At 36.5% G+C, this 13,380-nt stretch overlaps 1 protein-coding gene and 1 non-coding gene across 14 annotated transcripts in view; both read right to left on the bottom strand.

Moving 5' to 3' along the window:
• ubap2a (ubiquitin associated protein 2a) overlaps window positions 1-13,380 on the bottom strand; it is a 91,422-nt gene that overhangs the window by 39,389 nt on the left and 38,653 nt on the right. For 11 of the 13 annotated variants that reach the window (XM_072252319.1, XM_072252318.1, XM_072252327.1 and 8 more), the window contains exons 12-16: window positions 11,015-11,195; window positions 10,478-10,725; window positions 3,506-3,672; window positions 2,966-3,155; window positions 498-537 (exon numbers count right to left, since the gene is read on the bottom strand). In XM_072252319.1, the coding sequence (XP_072108420.1) occupies window positions 498-537; window positions 2,966-3,155; window positions 3,506-3,672; window positions 10,478-10,725; window positions 11,015-11,195 (826 nt within the window). The remainder of the gene's footprint in view (window positions 1-497; window positions 538-2,965; window positions 3,156-3,505; window positions 3,673-10,477; window positions 10,726-11,014; window positions 11,196-13,380) is intronic. The other 2 variants (XM_072252324.1, XM_072252325.1) reach the window with 2 other exon arrangements.
• Window positions 9,925-10,005, bottom strand: LOC140195763 (small nucleolar RNA SNORD121A). Its single transcript, XR_011885549.1, has one exon. It is a non-coding gene; the product is annotated as a small nucleolar RNA SNORD121A (small nucleolar RNA).

Raw genomic sequence — 13,380 nt, 5'->3', positions numbered from 1 at the left:
AACCAGTGCTGAAAGCATGTCATTATTTTCATCGCAAATTCTAGGGCAAATGCTCTCGGACATCGGCAATGAAACTGAAATGGTCTCAAAGATGATAAACAAAGATGGTATTTTGGAGCAGTGCTGCTGTTAATAATATTAAGTACAATATCTAGTTATCAGTGTATCCTTGTGTAGATTATTGTTATAATAGACCATTACAACATCTATTATAACAATAATCTGCATAAGCATACACTAATAGCCAAATTACTTCTGCCTCATATTTAAATCCTTAATTTACATACGCAAAACAAGTAGCATAACCAGGATAGTGAAACAAGCTTGAGTGAAAAAAAAAATGCAGGACGGAATTTTTAACATTAATGCAAATTGTAGATCCATACTGCTTGATCAAATACCATATACCCAACTCTCACTTCAGTTGAAAGAACGATGTTAACACTGTAGTCACATCATAAACATAAGCTAATAATGTTCAGTTATATATGACTCACCTTCAAGTGCCTGTTGTGCCCCAAGACCATTGTGGCTGTTCTGTAAATGCAAGATAGAAATGTCTGACTGCTGTTAAGGATCTCTTAGTCATGGAATAAACTATCTGCTGTTCATCTAAAACAAAAGCAAAGAACTACAGATGATGGCACTCTGAAATTAAAACAGAAGGTAGAATGCACTCAGGTTGGGCAGAATCAGTTTCTTACCTGTCCCGCTGCCACCCTGGTTCATCGTATATAGGTCCTTCCCAGGTTATAAATGCCTGACTAATGGACATCTCATGCTTAATGAATGAGTGTTTGGGAGAAAGGCACAGCAGATAGGGATAAATTTGCTAGTGGCCATGGGAGATGCCAGATGGGAAAAGGTAATGAGGGAAGAAGGTACATTTCTCCGTGCCTTCTCTCCCAGACCTGCAACAATTGGAGCTTGGTCAAGCCAAACAGTCTCTGCCATGCACTCAGTCAGTGAGGCTGAGTGGCAACCACTCATCCCACCCCTGCTTGCTCTTCCACCACAGCTACTTCTCTGCCATATATTACTGACTTACAAACTGTTCCAAGTTACTACCCTGGGGTCCCCCTATATCATTTATCCCACCTAATCAGTATTTTTCATGCAGATGCCACTGGCTATCTGACTTAATCAGCATTTTTAATTCACCTTTCCTGTTATAGCTATCTAATCTATTTTATTGAAACAAATTTAAGGTTACAGAAAAATTGAATATTTGCTCACCTAACATCACAGATAACCAAAGAATTAAGAAGTGCTCAAATGTTTATTCTGCACCCCTTTTACCTGGAATGGAAGCAAGCTGTCGTGCTCAAGTACAAACACATGTTTGCAATGCAACTGTAAAGTCCAAATAGTCTGCTCACACAAAGGTACCCCTCATGCCTAATCTAGGAATTAAAATTTCAAAGATGAAATTTTCAAAACCACCAATTTTCAGGTACTTTTGACACTTTCCACACAACATTACCTATATATATCAATGGGTTACTTGGATATATTTTAAATCCTACGAATTTTCCAGTCACACGTTGTTAGGAATTCAGTCACTGATACTCTGGATAGAAGTGCACACAAGGGCATAGAACTGATTGACGGTGCAGCACATCTTCCCTCAATGTTGATACTGCTCATTTTGATCAAATGATTAGTTAACGTTGAAATAAGATGCTGAATAGGCAAGCATCACCATTTTCCTTTGTCATATCAAACATCTTACCACCTTAAATGCAGTGTTAATTTGATCTTCTTTATAGAGATGCAAGTCCCTCAGTCTGATATGAGTGATTAAATGCCTTTAATCAGCCTATCATTCACACTCAGTTACTTGTACATTGTGTTTTATAGGATTGCTTTTATATTTATAGCTTTTTTAAAAAGTTCTTTATGCACACTGTGTTGACAAGGATGACAATAAACAATCTTGAATGCCTTAAAACTATTTATACATTCAACATTCCCCCACACTAAAAAACAGGTTCCCCTTGTTATGTTAGCCAATAATTTCTCATATTCTTTGAACTTTTTCCAATTTAAAGCCACATTCCGAATTTTGCTTGATTCTTAAATATATTTGGCATCTGACATATAGCAAGTCATCCATAATAGTCATAGTCATACTTTATTAATCCCGGGGGAAATTGGTTTTCGTTACAGTTGCTCCATAAATAATAAATAGTAATAGAACCATAAATAGTTAAATAGTAATATGTAAATTATGCCAGTAAATTATGAAATAAGTCCAGGACCAGCCTATTGGCTCAGGATGTCTGACCCTCCAAAGGAGGAGTTGTAAAGTTTGATGGCCACAGGCAGGAATGACTTCCTATGACACTCAGTGCTGCATCTTGGTGGAATGAGTCTCTGGCTGAATGTACTCCTGTGCCCACTCAGTACTGTAGTGGATGGGAGACATTGACCAAGATAGCATGCAACTTAGACAGCATCCTCTTTTCAGGCACCACCGTGAGAGAGTCCAGTTCCATCCCCACAACATCACTGGCCTTACGAATGTAAAACACATTTATTTGCATTATCTCCAGGAACATTATTCCTCCAAGTGAATGTTTTGAACCCAAATTATGTTATGCTCATTTACCTAAGCTTTATTTCCTCTATAATTAAACTACCTTAAGGTAACCTCTTGATAGAACATTGCACATTGTGTTAACCTTGCCTTCAACAGTTGGTTTGGGGCATCAAACAGAAGCCTACTATAATGCACTAGTCCACTATAATTTTGGATATATTTTCACCCCAATCAGTCCACACTGGAGTTTAAAAGTTCCACTCAAGCTCCTATCTTCCCTGAATTAACTTCTGCCTCAGCTTTCAATTCCCTTTACTCTCATTTGTCCAAAATCTTGCTTACACACAATTTTCTTCGGCAAAAACTTCACAGCCCTAAAAAGATAAATTCAAATTTGTATTTCAACACTATTTTGATACTCACTTGCAAAGAAGCTTCTTTTGGAGATGTATCCACAGAGTTTTGATACGGCATTCCATGCACAGAAGTCTGATCCATCATTGAAGTCACCGTTGTGTTCTGGGAAACCGCTGAACTGGAAGAGGTGATGGCAGATGGATTTGATGATTCTTCAACTGCACTGGATATTAATAAAAACTGTGACACTGAATCACTACAAACAACAATATAACATGGCAATTTTAATTTTTATAAACATATCTGTTTCAGAAAGTGAACTGTTCCCATTCAGTGCTAACAGTGTACATACAGAATATGCAACTACTATAATTTTAGAACTTTATCCTTTATCTTATTCCAACAATGCTTTTGCTCCACATATTGAAATTTCTCTGACGTCCCCAGTCTTAAGACAATGCTAATTAAGAACATTGTTTCTCAGTGCATAGAAAACAACAGAAAGATGATTTTAATTCAATTTTCTTTACACTGAAATATACAAGCGATGCTTTCAAAACCAGCAAAACTAAGTGGAAGTTGGTGAAGAAGAGGATGCGAGTTTACCTTACAGAATTTGAAAACAAATGGTTTTGTGTTTGACTGATGGTCTCTGTACTTCCTGTTTGAAATTCAGTGAGAGATGGTTCTGATCCAAACTCCAAGGCTCCAAACTGAACATTCAACCCAGAGACATCAGTGGATCCTGGCATTTCAACAGCAGATGCAGGAATCTAAACAAACAAGAGTGCATTTTTGAACCAGAAATGGGAAATGCCTGGGTGAGCACATGCAACATAAAGTGAAGATTTGTCACCCCATGGTGCATTTTTCCTCCACATTCTATATATAATTGTACCTCAATCATCCCACTCTCACAGTTTATTGAAACTATTTGTTTTAATGAAAAACCTTCATAACTAAGTCACATTAAAAAAAAATCAGAACATTACAAATGAAGATGTTAAAATTGTTATTATTCAAGATCTAAGCATGTTTCAATAAAGGAAAGTTGCCTATTTTAAGACCGACACACATAACTGTCGTAAATAAGAATCTAAACACTTAAATGGTATTCTTTCACGCTATCAAAGAACATAAACACTGTTAAGACCACTTAAAATCCAAGATATACTCCACTCCTTTGAACACTGAATGTATTCAAACTGCTTTGAACAGAAAACAGCAACTTTGCCAAAAGCATTGAACATCACTAGATAACCAGTAAAAGGTTCTTCGTTGTCCTAAAAACAATCAGATATATTCAAAGGAAGATTTTATTACACTGTCGTTGATAAATAGTAATCAGTTAATTAGCAAGTTACCAAAAGGGCCAAAAAATTTATAACACATGATAACAATTAACTTTCAAGTGTAGCCAGCGAACTAATTTATGCAAATTACTTTCAGCTTAATTTTTAAAAAGCATGTATTCATTCACAGGATATTGATACTTCTGACAAATTACTTCCCATTCCTAATTAAGGAAGCAAAAACACCAACATTGGTGGATCAGGAGTTGTCTTTAAGTCAAGGAAGGCAAAATTTCCTTGACGAATGAATGCTTTTATGACAATCCAATAGTTTAGTGTTCATTATTATGGAATCTAGCAGATACATATAAAATATCAGAATCAGGTTTAATATCACTGGCGTACATAATGAAATTTGTTGAAATACATGTTTTTTTTTAAAAAGTAAATTTAGATTGCCTTGTGTCATGGCTGAGCTCCAACTGGTACCTCAGGATCAAATTTGTGCGCTAGCTCAGTAACTTGACCGAACCATGGATGAGTTGGGCCAAGTAGTCTGCTTCCATGAAATTCTTATTTGGTCAAATGCTAATGGAGAAATCACTTCCTTCCTTCAAAACACATTAGCCCTACAGTCTGGTCTCACGTGAACAAAATTCTCTCTAGATTATTGGAAAATAGAGAGATGTGATTCAATTTGCATTCTTTTATACCATCTGGGCATAGCTGATGAGGTCAGCATCTATGACATATCCCAAATTTCCCTTAAGAAGGGTTCCCTTGAATATCTGCAATCCTTCTGGAGGAACTCTTGCAGAGCAATTGATTCTGGAAGTTACAGGATTCGAACCAAAGGAATGGATATGGAATGATTGTAAGGAAACAGTTAATGTGATTCTTCTTTGGTATATGCTAAAATAAAATGGAAATCTGTACAACAAAATTACGTTAGCCTGAAAGTGGGGTTGTTTGGAGAAAGTTATAGGAGTACATATCTAAAGCCTTAAGAGTAGACAATGATAAATACATGGTTGTTTGGGGAAGCAGAGATCATTGTGCAGGTATAGGTATCAAATGGTGCCTCATCACGAGGAAGTACTGAGGTAAGAATTATGTTAAGAGTTTTGAGGAGATCTTGAAGGGAACTGAAAGGGACACTATCATTGTGCAATGGAGGAATCTTCTCTCGGGTTAGGTCACAACTAGTGACAGTGTAAAGAGCTGGTGAAGATAGGTACAAGTACATTGAGAGGGTGAGACAAAGATTGGGGGGGTGGAGTGAAAAGATTCGGATCTACCATTCCCTCTGGCGTTATGTAGATCAGCTCATTTAATGGATGTATTAGTTTATTTTGTACCATTTCTTTTCCTCTCTGTATTAAATGTTTTATTTAACTCTAATAAAGTGATTTCCTGTGGTTTAACATATGTATAGTGACTCCTTTGTAAATACATTTGTGAATGCCATTTGCTGAATCAAAAGAACACGGAACAAATTTTAACCCAACGCAGACTGGGAGACCGCTTCACTGAACACCTACGCTCTGTCCGCCAGAAGAAGCAGGATCTCCCAGTGGCCACACATTTCAATTCCACGTCCCATTCCCATTCTGATATGTCAATCCATGGCCTCCTCTACTGTCAAGAGGAAGCCACACTCAGGTTGGAGGAACAACACCTTATGTTCCGTCTGGGTAGCCTCCAACCTGATGGCATGAACATTGATTTCTCTAACTTCTGTTAACGCCCCTCCTTCCCTTCTTACCCCATCCCTGATTATTACTTTTTTTTCCCTCTCACAATAACTCCTTGCCTGTTCTCCATCTTCCTCTGGTGCTCCCCTCCCCCTTTCTTTCTTCCAAGGCCTTCCGTCCTATGATACTCCCCCTTCTCCAGCCTTGTATCCCTTTTACCAATCAACTTCCCAGCTCTTGGCTTCATCCTTCCCCCTCTTGTCTTCTCCTATCATTTCGGGTCTCCCCCTCCCCCTTTCAAATCTCTTACTATCTCTTTTTTCCGTTAGTCCTGACGAAGGGTCTTGACCTGAAACATGGACTGTACTTCTTCCTATTGATGCTGCCTGGCCTGCTGCGTTCCACCACATTTTGTGTGTGTTGCACAAATTTTAATATATTTTTTGTTACAGAGATCCATTTCCAAGTCATGGTGTGACTTACTGGGAATCTCCAGGCGGCGGCATTCCTATACAAACGAACACCCTACCCAAAGTACTGCTGCTTGCAACTCCCAATTCACTCCACCATGCCATGCACTCCCCCAACCACACATATCTCATTTCTAAAATGTTGTCCATCAATTCAATCTATGCTGGAGCTGGAAGTTTGTAGTTAAGGATGGACTGCCCTACTGTTGTGCCAACATCACTCCTATTAGAGACACAGCACTACCAACTGGCAAAAATAACATCCTTCGCTTTATTCAAACTCCTGGCCACAAAAATAAAACAAAAGTAATCATGACTTGTACAGTGTACTACCTATCAAGGACTTGTAGTAAGCAGCTTAGGTTTGTTGTTCCTCCTTTTGACTGTCAGTCCTGGGTTCTCATGCTGGCCCAGAGTTCAAAAAGGAGTTAAATCCTGTTTCGAAAACTCATTTTCTTCCTATTCTTTCTGTTCTCTTCCAATGAGACAGCACCAAATAGACAGTCTAGCCTGAACTAATCTGTCTATCTTTACCTTTCTGCAGCTGGACAAATTGGTGAGTTTGGCTTCTGGAAGTTGACAAAGATGATGTTGAAGAGGTTTTGGCATCCCTTGACCAAGAACTGATAGATGAAGAGCTGATGCAATTGCAAGAGGAAAGGATAACAATCAAAACTGAATGCAGTAGTAAACAGACCGAAAGTGAAGTCGTCCAGGAACTGAACATGAAGCAACTGCGTGAAATTTTCGCTGCAATGATTGCAGAAAAGTATGACTTTAATTTTGAAAGGGTACATAGGTTTAAGGCATATTTGCAATATGGTTTGAGTGCTTACAAAGAACTGCATGATAGAAAAATGCGCGAGGCTAGCAGTCTAGCATACTGTCGTTTTTCAAGCCTTCCACATCAGCCACAGCAGACGACAAACCTCGACCTTCGACATCAAGGCAGACAGACATAGAAGATGACCTGCCTGCCCTGATGGAAACAGACAACGATGAGATGACACCCCAGTGTCCTACCACCCCAACCTCCGACAACTCAGCCTAACACACCATCATCAGTGTGCTCACCGTCTTCCCAATTCTGATAAGTGATACTACACTGTACATACATTATTTCTACTTTATATAGGCTGTGTATTTTCATGTGTTATTTGGTATGATTTGGCAGCTTCATAGCTTAAAGGTTACTGGAGAGGGTGTTTCTGCCGAGAGCGCTTGCGTGAGATTATTGCTACGGTGGACAATGCAATGATTGCAGAAAAGAATTTCTACTTTATATAGGTTGTGTATTTATCATATCATTCCTGCTTTTACTATATGTTAGTGTTATTTTAGGTTTTATGTGTTATTTTGCATGATTTGGTAGGTTATTTTTTGGGTCTGCGAACGCTCACAGATTTTTCCCATATAAATAAATGGTAATTGCTTCTTCACTTTATGACATTCCGGTTTACGAACTGTTTCAAAGGAACACTCTACCTTCAGATGGCGGGGGAAACCTGTAGTCTGACGGTAAGTGCTATATTGCACAGAGGGGAGGATGGTAGGCTGATGATGAGCACAATGCTTTTTCCTAGCATTGAATGGGTCTTGACGTCAGGTTCCCCCTCCTAAATTATCTCCCCCAGCTTCCCCTTATGCATCGTCAACTGCCTTATGGGAGTGGCAAACTCTACCGGTGTAGTAGAAAATTGGAGAAATTTTCATTCTAAAGAAGGAATTTTTATGCGCTGTGACTGAGCTGCTGGCCTGCTGCTTTGCTCTGTAAACGTTGCAATAGGTGGATTGTGTTGGTGGTAAGTGAATTGTATTGTAAAGTGTTCGTACTTTTAGCAGGTTTCTCGTTTAGTTATTTATGATGCTAATCTCTTTTACATTTTATTAACCCCTATTCCATTGCGCCTAGTCTGTGGCAAACAACTTACAAATGCAGCATTAGCTCCAGCAAAATTGAAGACACTTAACTACAAATCAATCATATGACATGTAAAAGTGCTGATTATTTTAAATGGCTGTTGGAATCTCAAAATAAGCAGTAAAGCTTTTAATTAAAATCAATTTATAACTTTCTTTTAAATTAAATCTACCCTAGAAAATGGCTAAATCCAATACCACCTACATTAGAAGATTGGTACGAAATTATCTTGGAAATATTTAAAATGGAAAAATTGACTTACTCCCTGAGAACTCAAAAAGAAAAATTTTAAAATCTGGAATAAATGGATTGAATATATAACCCCAATGCGAGCAGACTTTAGATAACTCTCCTAATGATTTACACTGCTCTTCTCATCAACACAGTAATATTGCTAACGTAAGCACCCCTAGTCTAAATGTTGTTTTTGTTTTCTTTTGGAAAATAGAGAATTAACACAAGTAAAGGGAAAGATTTGGGAAAGGGATAAAAAAATGAAAAAATTAAGTAAATATGTACATAGGGATTAGATAATTATGTCTGCGGGCAGGAGCAAGCATGAACAAATTAGGATATAAACACCTACAATGGTTGATACATAGGCTTATATACAACATTTTGGACCAGTGGAAATGGTCCAGAAGGGTTATATGGAAACTATTATTACCATTTTTCTTAACAACTAATTCTATTACTTAGCCTAATAGGTTAGATTTACCACAGTACATAATTATCTATTTAAATGTTTATTTTCCTTTTATATCATCTCAATGTGTACTTAAGAATGTATAAATAATTGTAGTTTTATACATATAAAAAAATGGAAAAGGTTATATGTGTGGAAAAAGTACATGATATTTGTGAATTCCTTATCCAAATAAAAATAAAATTTAAAAAAAAATAAATTATATCTACCAAGCCCACCTTTAGAAAACTTAAATCCCATTTTGGCGTAAGTCAGTTATTTAACAGAAATTTATTTTTTCCTTATGAGTTTTTAAAAATTTATGAAAGAGAAAGAAAGATTAATTTCTAAAAAGGTAAGCTAAGCTTAACTATCCTTTTTTCAAGAAAGGTTGGCTAAAAATTCATTCTCTACTCAAAAGAGCATTGACAATTATATCTAAAACTTCACTGATAATGCTAACGTCTCGTAAATTGTAGATACAATTTTTATGCAGGGGTTCCCTGAGACCTGAAAATTATTTCAAGGTTCCTTCCAGGGCAAAAAAGTTGAGAAAGGCTGATCTACACTAATCTCATCTATTGATTCCGATTCTGATTTATTTGTATTTAGAGATAAAGCACAGCATCAGAACCTTCCAACCCAATAAGCCCGCCCGCACCACCCAATTGCACAATTAACAATTAACCTACTAATCTGTACATCTTTAGAATGTGGGAGAAAACCGGAGCACCCAGAGGAAATCCACATGATCACAGGGGAGAATATAGACCTTATTGAGACTGTACTCTTCTATACCATGCCAAATTCTAACTAATCAACAGGTATTACTCTCGACTATTCACATAAATAAATACAAGTGTCAAGTTCATCAGAAATGACTCAAAGTTTCAACTATCTGATGTCAAAGTTGGTGTTATAGGCTGAGTCACAGCTGACACAATGCTAAGTGACTCCTGAGGTAACCAAGAAACTCAGAAACATGGTACTTCACATCAGTATGTTCAGCTATGTGCTTGAACTAAGCATCATTGTTTCTTGGTTCCTCATTTAGTACAAAGTTTACAAAATATGCATTTGCAGATACTCTTGTTCCCCGTGTCTGAGAGACTGATCAGGTGATAGCACTCAGCACAGAAATACAGTTCCCTCAAGGCAGCTAATTAATACAAGAACTGTGCAGGGACAAAAGATTCGGTATCTCTCACTTCTTTTAAAAACCCTTCAGCCTAAGCAAACACTATTCTCTTTTTTGCTAGAGCTACTTAAAAGATCTCAAGGTAGATAACCAGGCCAGAGAAAGGAAGATATGTTGCAAACAGCCTTGTGTTCTTTCCAAGACAATGATATAGAACATTGAAATACAGAATATAGTTATTAATATCCTCCTATACTATTACTGAAAGCACGCTACATCATTGCTTTCGCACAAAATCTTTACTTTTGTATAAGATGATTTAGACGATTATTTTTTCTGAGCCAATCCAGCTAAATGTAGGCATGGTCCTCAACTTACTTTAGAAGGTGGTATCTTCCGCTTTTGTGTCTTAAGTTGTTTTTGCTGTGTCTGTTGTACATTGGCTATCTGATTGTCTGTGGAGCTTGGTAACAACTGCATCACTTTAGTAGCAGAGCCATCAACCAATGGTTCTCTTAACTTGATTTGGGAAGAGAAGGAATCCAGTACTGGCTGAACAGAGGATTGCTGCTGTTGTTGGGTTATCTGGCGCAAAACAGGTGAAGGATCAGGTTGAATCTTGAAATCTGAAAGATGTCCAAAATATCAAAGTAAATTTCAGAAATTTATAAAGATGCTAGCTTTGCTTTAATTGCTAACTTCTTCAAATGCAAAATCGCATAATTCTCAGATCATCCTTTCTTCAAAATGATAAAATTTCTGTTGTATTAAGGTTGTATTAGTATGTACGGTCACAAGGAAATTAAATTTTACTTACAAATGTAGTCTGGAATTTAAAAGAAATTTAAAACACAGGGACTCACTAAGGTGTTAAAAATATACAACTATCATTTGATAATAATTAGGAATACTGACCGAAATTACTTAGGACTGCTGACTGCGATGCTGATTTTGCTTCCCAAGAATGCTTATTGTTATTTTGTTCCGTGCTCGGTGGAGGCACCTCCACCAAACCAGCGGGCTTCAACTGATCGACTAATTGCAATCCTGAAGAGTTACCAATCTTTGTAGAAGTAAGCTCGCCAAACTTGGGTGTCTATTTAAAAAAATGTGAAACCTTTCAAGCAGCATAAAATACAAAGAGTATCAGTAGTCTGCGCATGCAATTTTCAATTTTTGCCGGATATTTAAGGCAACAAGAACTTTCTTTACAAGCTATTCCAAAGATTTTTTTTGCAACAATTAATTTTATTTTTAGTTCATTCAACTTTGTTCTTATTTAACAGAAGAACTTTTTCAGTTATTTAAATACAGTAGTCATATGCAGATGTTTTACACTGGAGAGAAAATTGAACACTTAAACAGGTTAAGCATTCAAATTCATAATGGGTATTTCCACAAAGTATCCATGAAACAAAAACCTCCACAATGTCAGGATAAATGCAAATTATGAAATAATATTGGCTCAGACTAGTTTAGTTACTGCTTAACAACAAAACACATAAGCCTGGATAAATATCTAATTAGAAAGTTTATCCCATACAAATTTCATCGCACAAAAAAAATAAGCCCACATCAATGCTAAAATTCAAAGGAATTATGTTTCCACTCCCAGAAAGGTACTTCAAATGCACTTGGATTTGACCTCACAGAGAAATTTTTTTCTCCTCCCTTCAGAGTTGCCCAGAAACTAGCTACCCATAATAAATAGCACTCAACTCTGTTTAAATGGTACATTGTGCTGGTGTACTAAAATCCTCAAATGTCAGAAAATCCAATCAATACTCTTAGAGGTAGAACGAATTTCTAACTGATATACTACAAAAACTGGCTGGGGCCCAAAACTGCATGTTCAGTTGAAAAAAATCAACAAGAAATTTGATAAGCCAAAAATGGCATTCAAATAATATTCAAATTTAACCTAACCACCAGAAAATAGTTTAATTTGCAAATGAGTTCTAAAAATGTATCAACCACAAAACAATTCACAAATCTAATGATCTAGTCAAAATTTAAGTACGTTTTCATTTTTTTTCCCCAAACTTGAATTTTGCAGTTAAAATTGTAACAAAAAAATTTCCTATGGACTCACTGAAAGAATTAAGACAATTGATTCCCAAGATGCGTACTAAGTACAACAACTGTTTACCTTACTCAAGACTTACAAGTTGATAGAAAATAGAGATTGCAATTCCTTTTCCTTTCACATTGAGGTTGAAGCTACAATTCATAATGGCACAAATTTGAAGCGCCTACTTCCTATTCATTTAAGTTAGTACTCTCAGTAAATGAAATCTGTTATTAGGATCTGCTCAGGAAAGAAAGTTCATTGTTTTGAAAGGTAAATTAGTTTGCTCTGGGTTGCTTATTTTCACTGTCATAGGAAGGCCTTAAATCATTTTCCATTTGGGGAGGTAGAAAGAAAAAGGGGTAAAAGCAAAATAAGGAACCATCAGGCAAGCTGGTGGATGGAATTTTTCAGGAAACAGAACTACAATGGAGTCTGTTATGGAATTACTGTTCAACTAAAAAGACTTACAGTTCAACTAAGCTTCATTTACTGAGCCTCCAGTGGTTAATCATTTTTTCTTCTTCATACCTGCCAAATGACCAGATTTTTTAAAAAAAATGTACATAGAATAGCACTCTTACATTAAAATTATAAAAGTAAAGCAGTGAGTTATGAGTATCAACACACTGAGCCATGAGATTGAAAGCGCAAAGAGAAAAAGAGAACATACATGCACAATTTCATTGGGAAATGTCCTACTCTATCTCAACTGCAAATTATTTTAATCTTTAGTAATCTGCTGCATTGAAATAAAGTTTCTTTTCTGAAAAAAATTGGAAAAGGAGTTTCAGAAGTCTTCAGGTCACAAGTATTCAAAAGAAATTATTAGACACACTACACCCTGAATAATCAAGTAACAGGTAGTTCTATCCAGAAGCCTACAATATAGCATTCATATATTTGGCAGACGATATGGCACATCATACCAGGCCTAATCACCCAAAGTTAGCCAAAATTTAATTGCACATGCAAAGAAAACATTCCCTCCTGAAAAAAATAAGGACCAAGTACTATTAAGAGTTCCTGATAAAATAAGCATCATGAATTTAAGTAGTAATGACTAGCTTTATCATCAAATACTTTAATAGCTTATTATACCAACAATTTTTATTTTCTCTGTATTAATATGAACTGCACCAATGTACTCTGTTGCTATCTCAGATAGTTAAAAACATCTGAATGACATAACCTTCTAAAGGGACAATCATTC

This window comes from Mobula birostris, chromosome 3 (assembly GCF_030028105.1).
Source record: "Mobula birostris isolate sMobBir1 chromosome 3, sMobBir1.hap1, whole genome shotgun sequence".
Lineage (NCBI taxonomy): Eukaryota > Metazoa > Chordata > Chondrichthyes > Myliobatiformes > Myliobatidae > Mobula > Mobula birostris.
Note: the sequence above shows the minus strand (reverse complement) of the source record. Positions and strands in the feature narration are given on the sequence as shown.